This window comes from Dendrobates tinctorius, unplaced genomic scaffold, assembly GCF_039654945.1.
Source record: "Dendrobates tinctorius isolate UK_male_01 unplaced genomic scaffold, ASM3965494v1 ptg000540l, whole genome shotgun sequence".
NCBI classification, from domain to species: Eukaryota; Metazoa; Chordata; class Amphibia; order Anura; family Dendrobatidae; genus Dendrobates; species Dendrobates tinctorius.
This window is the reverse complement of record NW_027362199.1, coordinates 336,543-355,991: the sequence shown is the minus strand read 5'-3', so window position 1 is coordinate 355,991 and position 19,449 is coordinate 336,543. Positions and strand designations below refer to the sequence as shown.

Below are 19,449 nucleotides of genomic sequence, written 5' to 3'. Positions count from 1 at the left end.
CAACAAACAGCGGCTCCCTGTGTAGATATAGGTGGTAGCCCCCATTATGGCGGCAGGACAGGAATGGAAACATCCAGATACTCTGTGATTAGCATGGGTTTGTAACTAATAAGATGTCAGAATACCTTAATTTCCTTCTATGACGGAATCACTGATTGGGTGGATCAGGGAAATGCTGTAGATATAGTACATCTTGACTTCAGCAAAGCATTTGACAAAGTCTCTCATACAATCCTTATTGAAACAATGACTAAGTATGGAATGGACAAGGCAACTGTTAGGTGGATTCATAACTGGCTTAGTGATCGGACCCAAAGAGTGGTCGTAAATGGCTGCACATCCAGTTGGAAGAATGTCTCAAGTGGGGTACCACAGGGCTCTGTCCTGGGCCCTGTATTGTTCAACATCTTTATCAACGATTTAGATGAAGGAATTGAGGGTAAACTGATTAGATTTGCTGATGACACAAAGCTAGGAGGGATAGCTAATACTAGAGAAGAGAGAGAGAGGATTCAAAAAGATTTAAATAAACTGGAGACGTGGGCAGCAACTAACAGAATGGTTTTTAACAGGGAAAAATGCAAAGTACTACATCTGGGCAATAAAAATGAAAAAAGCATATACAGAATGGGAGGAATAGGGCTAAGTGACAGCACATGTGAAAAAGACTTGGGTATACTAATAGATCACAGACTGAATATGAGTCAACAGTGTGATGCAGCAGCAAAAAAGGCAAATGCAATTCTAGGATGTATTAACAGAAGCATACAGTCTAGATCACGTGAAGTCATTATTTCCCTCTACTCCTCTTTGGTCAGACCTCATCTGGAATATTGTGTCCAGTTTTGGGCGCCACATTATAAACAAGACATCAACAAACTGGAGCAAGTTCAGAAAAGAGCGACCAGAATGGTGACCGGTCTGCAAACCCTGTCTTATGAGGAAAGGTTGCAGGATTTGGGAATGTTTAGCTGCAGAAGAGAAGACTGAGAGGAGACTTAATAGCTGTCTACAAATATCTAAAGGGCTGTCACATTGTAGAAGGATCAACTTTATTCTCATTTGCACAAGGAAAGACTAGAAGCAATGGGATGAAACTGAATGGGAGCAGACACAGATTAGATATTAGAAGGCTGACAGAGTGATCAATGAGTGGAACAGGCTGCCACGGGAGGTGGTGAGTTCTCCTTCAATAGAAGTCTTCAAACAGAGGCTGGACAGACATCTGACTGGGATGATTTAGCGAATCCTGCTTTGAGCAGGGGGTTGGACCAGATGGCCCAGGAGGTCCCTTCCAACTCTGATTCTAGGATTCCCAATGTTCACAAGGCCAGACATGATCCAACATGAAAGAGTAATCTGCTGACAAATCTGTGTACCCAGTCCACAGCGGGCACCGCCAATCTACTCAACTAGTGGGGGATCCGTCCGGATCAGTGCACGCAGGCCGTAGATCCGTCCGGATCACCTAAGCTCCACTAGCTCGTGGTCCGGCCGATTTTGAGTATTACGATTTGAAAAGACTATGCTAATTTCCGATCCTCCCTGGTCTTGACTCGTTTCTCCCCCTAATTTTTGGCGGTTCCTCAGGGGCTGTAAAATACCGAGACCTCAGTGGATCCATGAGCCGGATCAGGGTGTTGAATGGATCGTGTCGGATAATCTCTGTGCCAAAGGTGACCGGCCTCAGCAGCTGTTGATACAAGGACTGTAATCAGTTTCCCCGCCTCTGTGTCCCATCTGGCAACGGAAATTCCCTTTGAACGCAGCCGAGCTCCGCTCATGCGATGCTGCAGAAGCCAGAAGCACAAAAAGAATAACCCCTAAAATTTAGCTTTTAATTCAATGACTAAAAACATTATTGAAAATGACTAAAAGAAGGAGTAGTAGAGGACAAAAAAATGAAGGGAGAAAAAATTGTTTTTAGTTCTCTTCAGTATTCAAATAATGGGCCACCGGCTAAATTACCCTAACCCTAATTTCACCCTTCCTAGCCGCGGAGGTTGGCACCCTAGTTGTAGACGATATGGCGCCCCCGCTCAACGTCGGTATCCCTAATAACCCCTACGTCTCCCTACATATACAAAAAGGGACACAAAAAAAAAAGAAACACACACTTATAGTACCGAAAGAATAAAGAGACAAAAAATGGTCTCCTAGATAATACTAAATTGCTATGAACTTATCTCGTAGTATTTCTAATAGTATAAGAACCCCAAAAAGACTTATCTCGGAGTCAAAAGGATATAATGGGGTTAATATAAAGCAGCTTAGAGAAGGACTTATCTCGTAGTCACAAAAATGCTAATAAGCTGCAAATGGCAGACCCAATTACCAGATAGCAAAAATTAAAAAACGGCTACAAGAAAAAGCACATCACATTGGCACATCGGGTTTCCATATGCATCAAGTGGCTGATAAGTATAATGTTGTACATTATTTTTGGCAGATCCTGCGGTGGCACGATCTATTTAGATTTAATCTACTGAGCAATTATGCTCTGTGACTTTGTATGCATTGCTACTTGAATATTGGTGTACCACGCTGTATAATCAGAGATGAATATGGTAGCCGTATTATTTTTTACTGTATTGGGGTGATTCTGCCCTCACTTGCAAGGTAATGGCTGCCGCAAGTGCTATATAGGCTTTTTTTCACTGCCTCTAGTGTGCAATATTTATCCAATGTGATGTGCTTTTTCTTGTAGCCGTTTTTTAATTTTTGCTATCTGGTAATTGGGTCTGCCATTTGCAGCTTATTAGCATTTTTGTGACTACGAGATAAGTCCTTCTCTAAGCTGCTGGATATTAACCCCATTATATCCTTTTGACTCCGAGATAAGTCTTTTTGGGGTTCTTATACTATTAGAAATACTACGAGATAAGTTCATAGCAATTTAGTATTATCTAGGAGACCATTTTTTGTCTCTTTATTCTTTCGGTACTATAAGTGTGTGTTTCTTTTTTTTTGTGTCCCTTTTTGTATATGTAGGGAGACGTAGGGGTTATTAGGGATACCGACGTTGAGCGGGGGCGCCATATCGTCTACAACTAGGGTGCCAACCTCCGCGGCTAGGAAGGGTGAAATTAGGGCTGACTAGGGTAATTTAGCCGGTGGCCCATTATTTGAATACTGAAGAGAACTAAAAACAATTTTTTCTCCCTTCATTTTTTTGTCCTCTACTACTCCTTCTTTTAGTCATTTTCACTAATGTTTTTAGTCATTGAATTAAAAGCTAAATTTTAGGGGTTATTCTTTTTGTGCTTCTGGTGTTATTTTTGAATATATAATCCCACTGATTAATTTTGAGGTCTGTCTTTGATGCTGCAGAAGCCCCTGGAAGGAGCCGCAAGCAACACATGCGGCCACCAGGGGGAGACAGGGGCTCGTAACATACGCTGCAGCCTGTACACAGGGGGACGCGGACCCCAACCACAAGAGCTCACAGTCTACCAGGAACCAGCAGACACATGAGGGGACAGGAGCAGCTCTGTGTGGTCCGAGCTGGAAATGGGGGGATTCTCATACCACAGCCGGAGCCGATCACCGGCCATAGTGCTACCCGGGGCAAGGAGATGTGATCGGGGGACCACCCAAGGCATCCTTCTGTCAGGAGACCATTACAGACCACCACAGGATACAGCGATTATTCTAGTGCCATTTCTTCCATGGCGCTTTACATGTGAGGAGGGGTGTACATAATAAATACAAGTACAGTAATCTTACACAATACAAGTCACGACTGGTAATGAAGGAGAGAGGACCCTGCCCGCGAGGGCTCACAACCTACAGGGGATGAGAGGACCCTGCCCGCGAGAGCTCACAACCTACAGGGGATGAGAGAGGACCCTGCCCGCGAGGGCTCACAACCTACAGGGGATGAGAGGACCCTGCCCGCGAGAGCTCACAACCTACAGGGGATGAGAGAGGACCCTGCCCGCGAGGGCTCACAGTCTACAAGGGATGAGAGGACCCTGCCCGCGAGGGCTCACAGTCTACAAGGGATGAGAGGACCCTGCCCGCGAGGGCTCACAGTCTACAAGGGATGAGAGAGGACTCTGCCCGCGAGGGCTCACAGTCTACAGGGGAGGAGAGAGGAACCTGCCCGCGAGGGCTCACAGTCTACAAGGGATGAGAGGACCCTGCCCACGAGGGCTCACAGTCTACAAGGGATGAGAGAGGACCCTGCCCGTGAGGGCTCACAATCTACAGGGGATGAGAGAGGACCCTGCCCGTGAGGGCTCACAGTCTACAAGGGAGGAGAGAGGACCCTGCCCGCGAGGGCTCACAATCTACAAGGGAGGAGAGAGGACCCTACCCACAAGGCTCACAGTCTACAAGGGAGGAGAGAGGACCCTGCCTGCGAGGGCTTACAGTCTACAAGGGAGGAGAGAGGACCCTGCCCGCAAGGGCACAGTCTACAGGGGAGGAGGGAGGACCCTGCCCGCAGGGGCTCACAGTCTACAAGGGAGGAGAGAGGAGCATGCCCGCGAGGGCTCACAGTCTACAAGGGAGGAGAGAGGACCCTACCCGCGAGGGCTCACAGTCTACAAGGGAGGAGAGAGGACCCTGCCCGTGAGGGCTCACTGTTATGAATGGGTCACCAAGGAGAAAAAAGCAAAACAAGCCAAGTCACAGAAAACCAGAGAGGTTGGTAACTATGCAGATTGCAGATCTCTGATCTTACCACACAACTAGCACTAGCCGTGGAGCGTGCCTACGTTGGTCCTAGACCCCTCGTCACGGCCTGAGGACTAAATAAGCCTGAAGCATGAAAAGGGGAAAACTAACTGCCCCAGAGCAGACCCCAAAGGAATAGATAGCCCCCACACATGTATTGACGGTGAAACAAGATGAAGGCACAAACACAGGCAGGAAAATAGGCTGAGCAAATGATGGGGCCCAAACTAACTAGACAGGAAAGGAAAGGATAGACACTGTCTGCAACCTGCAAAAAACCCTACAAAAATAATGTCCAACACTTCTCATAGCAAAATTAACCCTGAAGTCACTAGACTTCTCCCACTATATCAGCACTCTGAAATATTCTGAGACAGAGCAAAAAGAGACCGAACTAGTAAGGGACAAAAAGCAAATTGGCAAAATACAGGTAAAAGTGGAAATTCAGCACAGCCCCCAGCCGGGGCTGGCTGACCACACCAAAAAACTGAATAGACCAACAAAATCAAGTGTGAACATTAGCAGAAAAACTTAGCTTTAGATGACTGGAACAGAACTGAAAACCAAGAGCTGACAAGCCAGAAGGAATCACCAGCAACTGAATAGGGAGTCGGCTGTCTTAAATCCAATCTGAGAATCCTGAGATCCAATCGTCATCCTCATTCTCAGGTGGCAGATCTCCACCGATCAAATCAGCCTCTCCACCTCCTGTCACCACCAGAGGGAGTCTGGAAGGAGAACTCACAACTGGTGAACCAGAGAATGAACTCACAACAGCTCACAGTCTACAGGGGATGAGAGAGGACCCTGCCCGCGAGGGCTCACAAGCTACAGGGGATGAGAGAGGACCCTGCCCGTGAGGGCTCACAAGCTACAAGGGAGGAGAGAGGACCCTACCCGCGAGGGCTCACAGTCTACAGGGGATGAGAGAGGACCCTGCCCGCGAGTGCTCACAATCTACAAGGGATGGGTGAGGATACAGTAGGTGAGGGTAGAGCTGGTCGTACAGCGGTTTGGTGGATCGGTGGTTACTGCAGGCTGTTGCTTGTTGGAAGAGATAGGTCTTCAGGTTCCTTTTTGAAGGTTTCCATGGTAAGCGAGAGTCTGATGTGTTGTGGTAGAGAGTTCCAGAGTAGGGGGGAAGCACGGGAGAAATCTTGTATGCGATTGTGGGAAGAGGAGATAAGAGGGGAGTAGAGAAGGAGATCTTGTGAGGACCGGAGGTTGTGTGGAGGTAAGTACCGGGAGACGAGGTCACAGATGTATGGAGGACTCAGGTTGTGGATGGATTTGTATGTCATGGTTAGGGTTTTGAACTGGAGTCTTTGGGTAATGGGAAGCCAGTGCAGGGATTAGCAGAGGCGAGAGGCCGGGGAATAGCGGGGGGACAGGTGGATTAGTCAGGCAGCAGAGTTTAGAATAGATTGGAGGGGTGCGAGAGTGTTAGAGGGGAGGCCACAGAGCAGGAGGTTGCAGTAGTCAAGGCTGGAGATGATGAGGGGCATGGACTAGGGTTTTTGCAGATTCTTGGTTAAGGAATGTACGGATCCGGGAAATGTTTTTGAGTTGAAGTCGGCAGGAAGCGGAAAGGGCTTGGATATGTGGTTTGAAGGAGAGATCAGCGTCATGAATTACCCCGAGGCAGCGAGCTTGTGGGACTGGGGAGAGTGGGCAGCCATTTACTGTAATGGATATAGATGGGGCAAAGATGATTAATTCTGTTTTGTCCATATTAAGTTTTCGAAATCTAGCGGAGGAGAAGGATGAAATAGCAGTCAGACATTGAGGGATTCTGGTTAGTAGGGACGTGATATCAGGTCCAGAGATGTAGATCTGTCATCAGCATAGAGGTGATACTGAAAGCCATGAGATTCTATGAGCTGTCCGAGGCCGAAGGTGTAGAGGGAGACGAGCAGGGGTCCTAGGACTGAACCTTGTGGGACTCCGACAGATAGGGGGCGAGGTGAGGAGGTGGTGTGGGAGACGCTGAATGTCCGGTATGAAGAGATCCAAGAAAGGACCAAGTCTGTGATGCCAAGAGATGAGAGGGTCTGTAGTAAGAGGGAGTGGTCCACTGTGTGAAAAGAAGAGGACGGGTCCAGGAGGAGGAGGACAGAGTAGTGTAGAAGGCAGAGGACAGGTCCAGGAGGAGGAGGACAGAGTAGTGTAGAAGGCAGAGGACAGGTCCAGGAGGAGGAGGAGGACAGAGTAGTGTAGAAGGCAGAGGACAGGTCCAGGAGGAGGAGGACAGTAGTGTAGAAGGCAGAGGACATGTCCAGGAGGAGGAGGAGGACAGAGTAGTGTAGAAGGCAGAGGACAGGTCCAGGAGGAGGAGGACAGTAGTGTAGAAGGCAGAGGACATGTCCAGGAGGAGGAGGACAGTAGTGTAGAAGGCAGAGGACAGGAGGAGGAGGACAGAGTAGTGTAGAAGGCAGAGGACAGGAGGAGGAGGACAGAGTAGTGTAGAAGGCAGAGGACAGGAGGAGGAGGAGGAGGACAGAGTAGTGTAGAAGGCAGAGGACAGGTCCAGGAGGAGGAGGACAGAGTAGTGTAGAAGGCAGAGGACAGGTCCAGGAGGAGGAGGACAGAGTAGTGTAGAAGGCAGAGGACAGGTCCAGGAGGAGGACAGAGTAGTGTAGAAGGCAGAGGACAGGTCCAGGAGGTGGAGGACAGAGTAGTGTAGAAGGCAGAGGACAGGTCCAGGAGGAGGAGGACAGAGTAGTGTAGAAGGCAGAGGACAGGTCCAGGAGGAGGAGGACAGAGTAGTGTAGAAGGCAGAGGACAGGTCCAGGAGGTGGACAGAGTAGTGTAGAAGGCAGAGGACAGGTCCAGGAGGAGGAGGACAGAGTAGTGTAGAAGGCAGAGGACAGGTCCAGGAGGAGGAGGACCGAGTAGTGTAGAAGGCAGAGGACAGGTCCAGGAGGAGGAGGACAGTAGTGTAGAAGGCAAAGGACATGTCCAGGAGGAGGAGGACAGTAGTGTAGAAGGCAGAGGACAGGAGGAGGAGGAGGAGGACAGAGTAGTGTAGAAGGCAGAGGACAGGAGGAGGAGGAGGACAGAGTAGTGTAGAAGGCAGAGGACAGGTCCAGGAGGAGGACAGAGTAGTGTAGAAGGCAGAGGACAGGTCAAGGAGGAGGAGGACAGATTAGTGTAGAAAGCAGAGGACAGGTCAAGGAGGAGGAGGACAGAGTAGTGTGAAAGGCAGAGGACAGGTCCAGGAGGAGGAGGACAGAGTAGTGTCGCTTGGTCTTGGCGGCTAATAGGTCATTGGTGACCTTAGTTAGGGCAGTTTCAGTGGAGTGATGCGGCCGGAAGCCGGACTGTAAGCGGTCGAGGTGGGAGGACAGTTCAAGATGGACGTGTTGTTCCAATAGTTTTGAGGCACAGGGGAGAGTGATATGGGGCGATAGCTGCATACAGTGGATGGGTCAATAGAGGGCTTTTTGAGGATAGGTGTGATTGAGGCATGATTGGATGAGAGGAAAACACCAGTTAGTGATAGGTTGAAGAGATGGGTTAGGGTTGGGATGAAGACTGTGGTGAGGTTTGGGATGAAGTGGGATGGGATCGGGTCAAGTGCACAGGTGGTGAGATGTGATCTTGAGAGTAGAGTGGAGAGTCGATCTTCTGTAATGGTGGAGAAGCTGGTTCTGGAGGAGGAGAGGCCTGAGTAGTTAGGAGGAAGGGCACTGGGGGTTGTCGACCAAAACTGTCTCTGATGTTATCAATCTTCTGCTTATCCTCCAGTATTCTCCTCCTGTCACCACCAGAGCTGCACTCGCTATTCTGCTGATACATCGTGTCTTATCCTCCAGTCACCTCCAGAGCTGCACTCACTATTCTACTGATACATTGCATCTTATCCTCCAGTCACCTCCAGAGCTGCACTTGCTAGCCTGCTGTTCCTTCATGTCTTATCTTTCAGTCACCCCCAGAGCTGTAATCACTATTCTGCTCTTACATTGTGTTTGTTCCTCTGGTCACCTCCAGAGCTGCGATCACGGTATTGCCGGTATTTCGGTGGTGGCCGCTGTATTCATGTATGTGGTCACACATTATAATCATCCACAAATGGTGGGAGACCCGATCCTCGTGCCCCAGGGTTGTGATCCTGGTCCGCAGCACAGGATGTCAGCGGGGGGCAGGCAGGGCTGTTGTGTGTCGCGTGTCACTGAGCTGCCATAGTTTCTGTGTGTGAAGTTTCGAGCATGCTGCGACCCCCGTCTGCTGGCTTGTAGTGTCGTGTCCGTCCAAAGGTGTTAATGCTGCCCCCTTGTGGATTTTGCGGCTCGTGTCACAGTGTTTACCTTCATCTGCTTGTGCCCATGTGTTCGCATGTCCAGTGCCGGCAGTCACCGCTCCGCTGCCCCAGGTAAGTAGTCACGCTCCCCATACCTTTTACCCGATATCCGGGCACCGCCATCCCCCCTCTACAGCAGTCTCCAGTGGTTGATAGAGGGTGGAGGGGTCTCCCTGGAGGGTAAAAGACGCACCAGTCAGAGGGACTCACATGGCGCCATCTCTCCCCATTTGCTGTGCATGCTCCTTGCAAAAAGTATTCTGTAGTATTATAAACGAGTTCAGCTCTGCAGGAGGTAACGCTGACATCTAGTGGAGGGATACAGCTCTGCAGGAGGTAACGCTGACATCTAGTGGAGGGATACAGCTCTGCAGGAGGTAACGCTGACATCTAGTGGAGGGATACAGCTCTGCAGGAGGTATCGCTGTCATCTAGTGGAGGGATACAGCTCTGCAGCAGGTAACGCTGACATCTAGTGGAGGAGTCCAGCTCTGCAGGAGGTAACGCTGACATCTAGTGGAGGGATACAGCTCTGCAGCAGGTAACGCTGACATCTAGTGGAGGGATACAGCTCTGCAGCAGGTAACGCTGACATCTAGTGGAGGAGTCCAGCTCTGCAGGAGGTAACGCTGACATCTAGTGGTGGGATACAGCTCTGCAGGAGGTAACGCTGACATCTAGTGGTGGGATACAGCTCTGCAGGAGGTAACGCTGACATCTAGTGGAGGGATACAGCTCTGCAGGAGGTAACGCTGACATCTAGTGGAGGGATACAGCTCTGCAGGAGGTAACACTGACATCTAGTGGAGGAGGCCAGCTCTGCTCGGCAGTGATTGCTCGCGCTGCACATAGCCTATGTCACCCATATGTGCGCTGCACAGAGCATGCACTCAGTAGCCTTCCCCTGGTTGAAGCTCAGTGACTGGTTTGGGCCTGGTGCTTGAACTGCACGTCGCAGACAGTGTGCCGGCTGTATTCCTGCAGGGGCACCGTGCAGATCCATATACAGGGGTGAGGTGAGCCTGATGATGGTACACCATGCTTTACAGTGCTGCCGTTCTGCTGGCCTTTCATCCGTATTGCGGCAGAGCATTTGGCGCGGGGCCGTGCTCCGTCCTATGTGGTGCCCCGCGGGGTGGGACCATCCTCCTCCTCGAGGCTGACGTGTCCAGCGGGGGCGCTCCGCTCCTCTTTCCTCAGATGTTCCCGGCCGCCCCTGCAGGATGCGTCGTCGCGCTGAGCGGAGGCGCCGGGGATCCAACTTCTCGCTTCTGTTCCTCCAGATGAGCCGGAGACCAGAGACGCCTGGTGGGCCGAGATCCGACAGGAGATAAAGTCTCACGCCAAGGCGCTGGGCTGCCACGCCGTGGTGGGCTACAGCGAGTCCACCAGCATCTGGTGAGTGCCAGCCGGGGTGGTGAGGGGGGTCGCCGGTGACGCTCGCTGACCTGTGGCGCCTTCTCTCCGCAGTGAGGAGCTCTGCATCCTGTCCGCCTCGGGCACCGCCGCGGTACTGAACCCCCGGTTCCTGCAGGAAGCGGCGGCCGGCGAGTGCTGCCTGGATCTAAGGTTGTCGCCGCAGGCCGGATTCTTTATAGGGTCAGACAAGGGAGAGTGTGAGGTTTTCCTGCAGAGCAAGGATAGTGCCACCCGGCCGGGGTAGGTGGTGTCATTCTAGGGGCGACTGCAGGGCCAGCACCCCAAAAACTAACATCACCGGAGGTAACGCCTCTCTGCGGACAGAACATAGGGCACATTTAAAGGGGCAGTCTCCAGCGGACCACCTCACCGCCCCCAAAGCTCATAACGGAAGCAATAGTCGCCATGTTTGATTTTCATTATTTGCCCTGATTTTCCATAAGAAGCTAAAGTCAGTACTGTCCCTTTAAATTTAATAAGTCCATTTTATATTACAATACAGCCGGGGGCGCGGTCTGCACGGGATCCGCCCACGCGGAACTACCGGAACAGCTATTATTAGATTCCCATTATTGGGATGTGACTGCCCCTTTAAATATCACAGCCAAAATAAGAAGCACAAAATGAACTAACCCATAGGATCAGCGCAATGATCAGCACCTCCAGAGCTGCGCTCACTATTCAGCTGTTACATCATGTCTTATCCTCCAGTCACCTCCAGAGCTGCACTCACTATTCAGCTGCTACATCATGTCTTATCCTCCAGTCACCTCCAGAGCTGCACTCACTATTCAGCTGTTACATCATGTCTTATCCTCCAGTCACCTCCACAGCTGCACTCACTATTCAGCTGTTAAATCATGTCTTATCCTCCAGTCACCTCCAGAGCTGCGCTCACTATTCAGCTTTTACATCATGTCTTATCCTCCAGTCACCTCCAGAGCTGCGCTCACTATTCAGCTGTTACATCAGGTCTTATCCTCCAGTCACCTCCAGAGCTGCGCTCACTATTCAGCTGTTACATCATGTCTTATCCTCCAGTCACCTCCAGAGCTGCGCTCACTATTCAGCTTTTACATCATGTCTTATCCTCCAGTCACCTCCAGAGCTGCGCTCACTATTCAGCTTTTACATCATGTCTTATCCTCCAGTCACCTCCAGAGCTGCATTCACTATTCAGCTGTTACATCATGTCTTATCCTCCAGTCACTTCCAAAGCTGCACTCACTATTCAGCTCTTACGCCGTGTCTTATCCTACAGTCACCCCCAGAGCTGCACTCACTATTCAGCTGTTACATCGTGTCTTATCCTCCAGTCACCTCCAGAGCTGTGCTCACTATTCAGCTATTACGTCGTGTCTTATCCTCCAGTCACTTCCAGAACTGCACTCACTATTCTGCTGTTACGTCGTGTCTTATCCTCCAGTCACCTCCAGAGCTGCACTCACTATTCTGCTGTTACATCGTGTCTTATCCTCCTGTCACATCCAGAGCTGCAGTCATTATTCTGCTGTTACATCGTGTCTTATCCTCCAGTCACCTCCAGAGCTGCACTCACTATTCTGCTGTTACATCGTGTCTTATCCTCCAGTCACATCCAGAGCTGCAGTCAGTATTCTGCTGTTACTTCATGTCTTATCCTCCAGTCACCTCCAGAGCTGCACTCACTATTCTGCTGTTACATCGTGTCTTATTTTCCTGTCGCCTCCAGAGCTGCACTCACTAGACATTCCGGTGTGAGTGCAGCTTTTATTGGGCATTGTACCTGGTGTGCACCCTGTACACCATTTGGCTATGAATGGAGCAGACCCCCCCCCCCCCCCCCCCCCGATGTGGTTTCAGCTCTGGCTGTGAGTGGAGCAGACCTTGCAGTTTGATTGCAGCTCTGGGTGTGAGTGGAGCAGACCCACCAGGTGTGGTTGCAGCTTGGGCTGTGAGTGGTGCATTCTCTGCTGTGTTGTTGCAACTTGGGCTGTAAGTGGTGCATTCTCTCCAGTGTGATTGCAGCTCTGGCTGTGAGTGAAGCAGAGTCCGTGGTGTTGTAGCTCTGGCTGTGAGTGGAGCAGAGTCCGTGGTGTTGTAGCTCTGGCTGTGAGTGGAGCAGAGTCCGTGGTGTTGTAGCTCTGGCTGTGAGTGGAGCAGAGTCCGTGGTGTTGTAGCTCTGGCTGTGAGTGGAGCAGAGTCCGTGGTGTTGTAGCTCTGGCTGTGAGTGGAGCAGAGTCCGTGGTGTTGTAGCTCTGGCTGTGAGTGGAGCAGAGTCCGTGGTGTTGTAGCTCTGGCTGTGAGTGGAGCAGAGTCCGTGGTGTTGTAGCTCTGGCTGTGAGTGGAGCAGAGTCCGTGGTGTTGTAGCTCTGGCTGTGAGTGGAGCAGAGTCCGTGGTGTTGTAGCTCTGGCTGTGAGTGGAGCAGAGTCCGTGGTGTTGTAGCTCTGGCTGTGAGTGGAGCAGAGTCCGTGGTGTTGTAGCTTTGGCTGTGAGTGGAGCAGAGTCCGTGGTGTTGTAGCTCTGGCTGTGAGTGGAGCAGAGTCCGTGGTGTTGTAGCTCTGGCTGTGAGTGGAGCAGAGTCCGTGGTGTTGTAGCTCTGGCTGTGAGTGGAGCAGAGTCCGTGGTGTTGTAGCTCTGGCTGTGAGTGGAGCAGAGTCCGTGGTGTTGTAGCTCTGGCTGTGAGTGGAGCAGAGTCCGTGGTGTTGTAGCTCTGGCTGTGAGTGGAGCAGAGTCCGTGGTGTTGTAGCTCTGGCTGTGAGTGGAGCAGAGTCCGTGGTGTTGTAGCTCTGGCTGTGAGTGGAGCAGAGTCCGTGGTGTTGTAGCTCTGGCTGTGAGTGGAGCAGAGTCCGTGGTGTTGTAGCTCTGGCTGTGAGTGGAGCAGAGTCCGTGGTGTTGTAGCTCTGGCTGTGAGTGGAGCAGAGTCCGTGGTGTTGTAGCTCTGGCTGTGAGTGGAGCAGAGTCCGTGGTGTTGTAGCTCTGGCTGTGAGTGGAGCAGAGTCCGTGGTGTTGTAGCTCTGGCTGTGAGTGGAGCAGAGTCCGTGGTGTTGTAGCTCTGGCTGTGAGTGGAGCAGAGTCCGTGGTGTTGTAGCTCTGGCTGTGAGTGGAGCAGAGTCCGTGGTGTTGTAGCTCTGGCTGTGAGTGGAGCAGACCTCGCGATGTGGTTGCAGCTCTGGCTGTGAGTGAAGCAGACCCCGCGATGTGGTTGCAGCTCTGGCTGTGAGTGGAGCAGACCCCGCGATGTGGTTGCAGCTCTGGTTGTGAGTGGAGCAGACCCTGTTGTGTGGTTCAAAACAAGAGAACACATGTGGAGCAAAAAATACCACTGATAATAAAAGACAAATATATTCTTTATTAATCCATACAAATATTAAAGGGAACCTGTCGCCCTTTTCTGAGGTCTCCTATACTGACATCACACAATTCTGTGTCACCTCAGGGTTCTCTTAGGACTTTTGCTTCCCCCGGACCTTTCATCCATAAATACCTTCTTTATATCGGTTCAGATGTATGGAAACTGCCGCGGTCCGGTCCGCTGGGCGGGGCTTATTCACCTGCTCCTCCCCCTCCCTGTCTTGCTCTACACAAGAAGAAATGCCCTAAGCAAGACATGGAGGGGGAGGAGCAGGTGAATAGGAGACCTCAGAAAAGGGCGACAAAAGCTACTGCAGGTACACACGAGAGTGCACAGAGAACAGCAGAGACTGCAGGTACACACGAGAGTGCACAGAGAACAGCAGAGACTGCAGGTACACACGAGAGGGCACAGAGAACAGCAGAGACTGCAGGTACACACGAGAGTGCACAGAGAACAGCAGAGACTGCAGGTACACACGAGAGTGCACAGAACAGCAGAGACTGCAGGTACACACGAGAGGGCACAGAGAACAGCAGAGACTGCAGGTACACACGAGAGGGCACAGAGAACAGCAGAGACTGCAGGTACACACGAGAGTGCACAGAGAACAGCAGAGACTGCAGGTACACACGAGAGTGCACAGAGAACAGCAGAGACTGCAGGTACACACGAGAGTGCACAGAGAACAGCAGAGACTGCAGGTACACACGAGAGTGCACAGAGAACAGCAGAGACTGCAGGTACACACGAGAGTGCACAGAGAACAGCAGAGACTGCAGGTACACACGAGAGTGCACAGAGAACAGCAGAGACTGCAGGTACACACGAGAGTGCACAGAGAACAGCAGAGACTGCAGGTACACACGAGAGTGCACAGAGAACAGCAGAGACTGCAGGTACACACGAGAGGGCACAGAGAACAGCAGAGACTGCAGGTACACACGAGAGGGCACAGAGAACAGCAGAGACTGCAGGTACACACGAGAGGGCACAGAGAACAGCAGAGACTGCAGGTACACACGAGAGGGCACAGAGAACAGCAGAGACTGCAGGTACACACGAGAGTGCACAGAGAACAGCAGAGACTGCAGGTACACACGAGAGTGCACAGAGAACAGCAGAGACTGCAGGTACACACGAGAGTGCACAGAGAACAGCAGAGACTGCAGGTACACACGAGAGGGCACAGAGAACAGCAGAGACTGCAGGTACACACGAGAGGGCACAGAGAACAGCAGAGACTGCAGGTACACACGAGAGGGCACAGAGAACAGCAGAGACTGCAGGTACACACGAGAGGGCACAGAGAACAGCAGAGACTGCAGGTACACACGAGAGTGCACAGAGAACAGCAGAGACTGCAGGTACACACGAGAGTGCACAGAGAACAGCAGAGACTGCAGGTACACACGAGAGTGCACAGAGAACAGCAGAGACTGCAGGTACACACGAGAGTGCACAGAGAACAGCAGAGACTGCAGGTACACACGAGAGTGCACAGAGAACAGCAGAGACTGCAGGTACACACGAGAGTGCACAGAGAACAGCAGAGACTGCAGGTACACACGAGAGTGCACAGAGAACAGCAGAGACTGCAGGTACACACGGGAGTGCACAGAGAACAGCAGAGACTGCAGGTACACACGAGAGGGCACAGAGAACAGCAGAGACTGCAGGTACACACGAGAGGGCACAGAGAACAGCAGAGACTGCAGGTACACACGAGAGGGCACAGAGAACAGCAGAGACTGCAGGTACACACGAGAGTGCACAGAGAACAGCAGAGACTGCAGGTACACACGGGAGTGCACAGAGAACAGCAGAGACTGCAGGTACACACGAGAGGGCACAGAGAACAGCAGAGACTGCAGGTACACACGAGAGGGCACAGAGAACAGCAGAGACTGCAGGTACACACGAGAGGGCACAGAGAACAGCAGAGACTGCAGGTACACACGAGAGTGCACAGAGAACAGCAGAGACTGCAGGTACACACGAGAGTGCACAGAGAACAGCAGAGACTGCAGGTACACACGAGAGGGCACAGAGAACAGCAGAGACTGCAGGTACACACGAGAGTGCACAGAGAACAGCAGAGACTGCAGGTACACACGAGAGTGCACAGAGAACAGCAGAGACTGCAGGTACACACGAGAGTGCACAGAGAACAGCAGAGACTGCAGGTACACACGAGAGTGCACAGAGAACAGCAGAGACTGCAGGTACACACGAGAGTGCACAGAGAACAGCAGAGACTGCAGGTACACACGAGAGTGCACAGAGAACAGCAGAGACTGCAGGTACACACGAGAGTGCACAGAGAACAGCAGAGACTGCAGGTACACACGAGAGGGCACAGAGAACAGCAGAGACTGCAGGTACACACGAGAGGGCACAGAGAACAGCAGAGACTGCAGGTACACACGAGAGTGCACAGAGAACAGCAGAGACTGCAGGTACACACGAGAGTGCACAGAGAACAGCAGAGACTGCAGGTACACACGAGAGGGCACAGAGAACAGCAGAGACTGCAGGTACACACGAGAGGGCACAGAGAACAGCAGAGACTGCAGGTACACACGAGAGTGCACAGAGAACAGCAGAGACTGCAGGTACACACGAGAGTGCACAGAGAACAGCAGAGACTGCAGGTACACACGAGAGGGCACAGAGAACAGCAGAGACTGCAGGTACACACGAGAGGGCACAGAGAACAGCAGAGACTGCAGGTACACACGAGAGTGCACAGAACAGAGACTGCAGGTACACACGAGAGGGCACAGAGAACAGCAGAGACTGCAGGTACACACGAGAGGGCACAGAGAACAGCAGAGACTGCAGGTACACACGAGAGGGCACAGAGAACAGCAGAGACTGCAGGTACACACGAGAGTGCACAGAGAACAGCAGAGACTGCAGGTACACACGAGAGTGCACAGAGAACAGCAGAGACTGCAGGTACACACGAGAGTGCACAGAGAACAGCAGAGACTGCAGGTACACACGAGAGTGCACAGAGAACAGCAGAGACTGCAGGTACACACGAGAGTGCACAGAGAACAGCAGAGACTGCAGGTACACACGAGAGTGCACAGAGAACAGCAGAGACTGCAGGTACACACGAGAGTGCACAGAGAACAGCAGAGACTGCAGGTACACACGAGAGGGCACAGAGAACAGCAGAGACTGCAGGTACACACGAGAGGGCACAGAGAACAGCAGAGACTGCAGGTACACACGAGAGGGCACAGAGAACAGCAGAGACTGCAGGTACACACGAGAGTGCACAGAGAACAGCAGAGACTGCAGGTACACACGAGAGTGCACAGAGAACAGCAGAGACTGCAGGTACACACGAGAGTGCACAGAGAACAGCAGAGACTGCAGGTACACACGAGAGTGCACAGAGAACAGCAGAGACTGCAGGTACACACGAGAGTGCACAGAGAACAGCAGAGACTGCAGGTACACACGAGAGTGCACAGAGAACAGCAGAGACTGCAGGTACACACGAGAGTGCACAGAGAACAGCAGAGACTGCAGGTACACACGGGAGTGCACAGAGAACAGCAGAGACTGCAGGTACACACGAGAGGGCACAGAGAACAGCAGAGACTGCAGGTACACACGAGAGGGCACAGAGAACAGCAGAGACTGCAGGTACACACGAGAGGGCACAGAGAACAGCAGAGACTGCAGGTACACACGAGAGTGCACAGAGAACAGCAGAGACTGCAGGTACACACGGGAGTGCACAGAGAACAGCAGAGACTGCAGGTACACACGAGAGGGCACAGAGAACAGCAGAGACTGCAGGTACACACGAGAGGGCACAGAGAACAGCAGAGACTGCAGGTACACACGAGAGGGCACAGAGAACAGCAGAGACTGCAGGTACACACGAGAGTGCACAGAGAACAGCAGAGACTGCAGGTACACACGAGAGTGCACAGAGAACAGCAGAGACTGCAGGTACACACGAGAGGGCACAGAGAACAGCAGAGACTGCAGGTACACACGAGAGTGCACAGAGAACAGCAGAGACTGCAGGTACACACGAGAGTGCACAGAGAACAGCAGAGACTGCAGGTACACACGAGAGTGCACAGAGAACAGCAGAGACTGCAGGTACACACGAGAGTGCACAGAGAACAGCAGAGACTGCAGGTACACACGAGAGTGCACAGAGAACAGCAGAGACTGCAGGTACACACGAGAGTGCACAGAGAACAGCAGAGACTGCAGGTACACACGAGAGGGCACAGAGAACAGCAGAGACTGCAGGTACACACGAGAGGGCACAGAGAACAGCAGAGACTGCAGGTACACACGAGAGTGCACAGAGAACAGCAGAGACTGCAGGTACACACGAGAGTGCACAGAGAACAGCAGAGACTGCAGGTACACACGAGAGGGCACAGAGAACAGCAGAGACTGCAGGTACACACGAGAGTGCACAGAGAACAGCAGAGACTGCAGGTACACACGAGAGTGCACAGAGAACAGCAGAGACTGCAGGTACACACGAGAGTGCACAGAGAACAGCAGAGACTGCAGGTACACACGAGAGTGCACAGAGAACAGCAGAGACTGCAGGTACACACGAGAGGGCACAGAGAACAGCAGAGACTGCAGGTACACACGAGAGGGCACAGAGAACAGCAGAGACTGCAGGTACACACGAGAGTGCACAGAGAACAGCAGAGACTGCAGGTACACACGAGAGTGCACAGAGAACAGCAGAGACTGCAGGTACACACGAGAGGGCACAGAGAACAGCAGAGACTGCAGGTACACACGAGAGTGCACAGAGAACAGCAGAGACTGCAGGTACACACGAGAGTGCACAGAACAGCAGAGACTGCAGGTACACACGAGAGTGCACAGAGAACAGCAGAGACTGCAGGTACACACGAGAGTGCACAGAGAACAGCAGAGACTGCAGGTACACACGAGAGTGCACAGAGAACAGCAGAGACTGCAGGTACACACGGGAGGGCACAGAGAACAGCAGAGACTGCAGGTACACACGAGAGTGCACAGAGAACAGCAGAGACTGCAGGTACACACGAGAGGGCACAGAGAACAGCAGAGACTGCAGGTACACACGAGAGGGCACAGAGAACAGCAGAGACTGCAGGTACACACGAGAGGGCACAGAGAACAGCAGAGACTGCAGGTACACACGAGAGGGCACAGAGAACAGCAGAGACTGCAGGTACACACGAGAGTGCACAGAGAACAGCAGAGACTGCAGGTACACACGAGAGTGCACAGAGAACAGCAGAGACTGCAGGTACACACGAGAGTGCACAGAGAACAGCAGAGACTGCAGGTACACACGAGAGTGCACAGAGAACAGCAGAGACTGCAGGTACACACGAGAGGGCACAGAGAACAGCAGAGACTGCAGGTACACACGAGAGGGCACAGAGAACAGCAGAGACTGCAGGTACACACGAGAGTGCACAGAGAACAGCAGAGACTGCAGGTACACACGAGAGTGCACAGAGAACAGCAGAGACTGCAGGTACACACGAGAGGGCACAGAGAACAGCAGAGACTGCAGGTACACACGAGAGTGCACAGAGAACAGCAGAGACTGCAGGTACACACGAGAGTGCACAGAGAACAGCAGAGACTGCAGGTACACACGAGAGTGCACAGAGAACAGCAGAGACTGCAGGTACACACGAGAGGGCACAGAGAACA

The 19,449-nt window shown here is 52.1% G+C and overlaps 1 protein-coding gene across 10 annotated transcripts in view; it reads left to right on the top strand.

The window, feature by feature from the left end:
• Positions 1-19,449, top strand: part of C2CD5 (C2 calcium dependent domain containing 5) — a 101,075-nt gene that overhangs the window by 28,371 nt on the left and 53,255 nt on the right. For 9 of the 10 annotated variants that reach the window (XM_073565105.1, XM_073565109.1, XM_073565106.1 and 6 more), the window contains 2 exons: positions 10,264-10,378; positions 10,451-10,639. In XM_073565105.1, coding sequence (XP_073421206.1) covers positions 10,264-10,378; positions 10,451-10,639 — 304 coding nt within the window. The remainder of the gene's footprint in view (positions 1-10,263; positions 10,379-10,450; positions 10,640-19,449) is intronic. The other variant, XM_073565107.1, reaches the window with a different exon arrangement.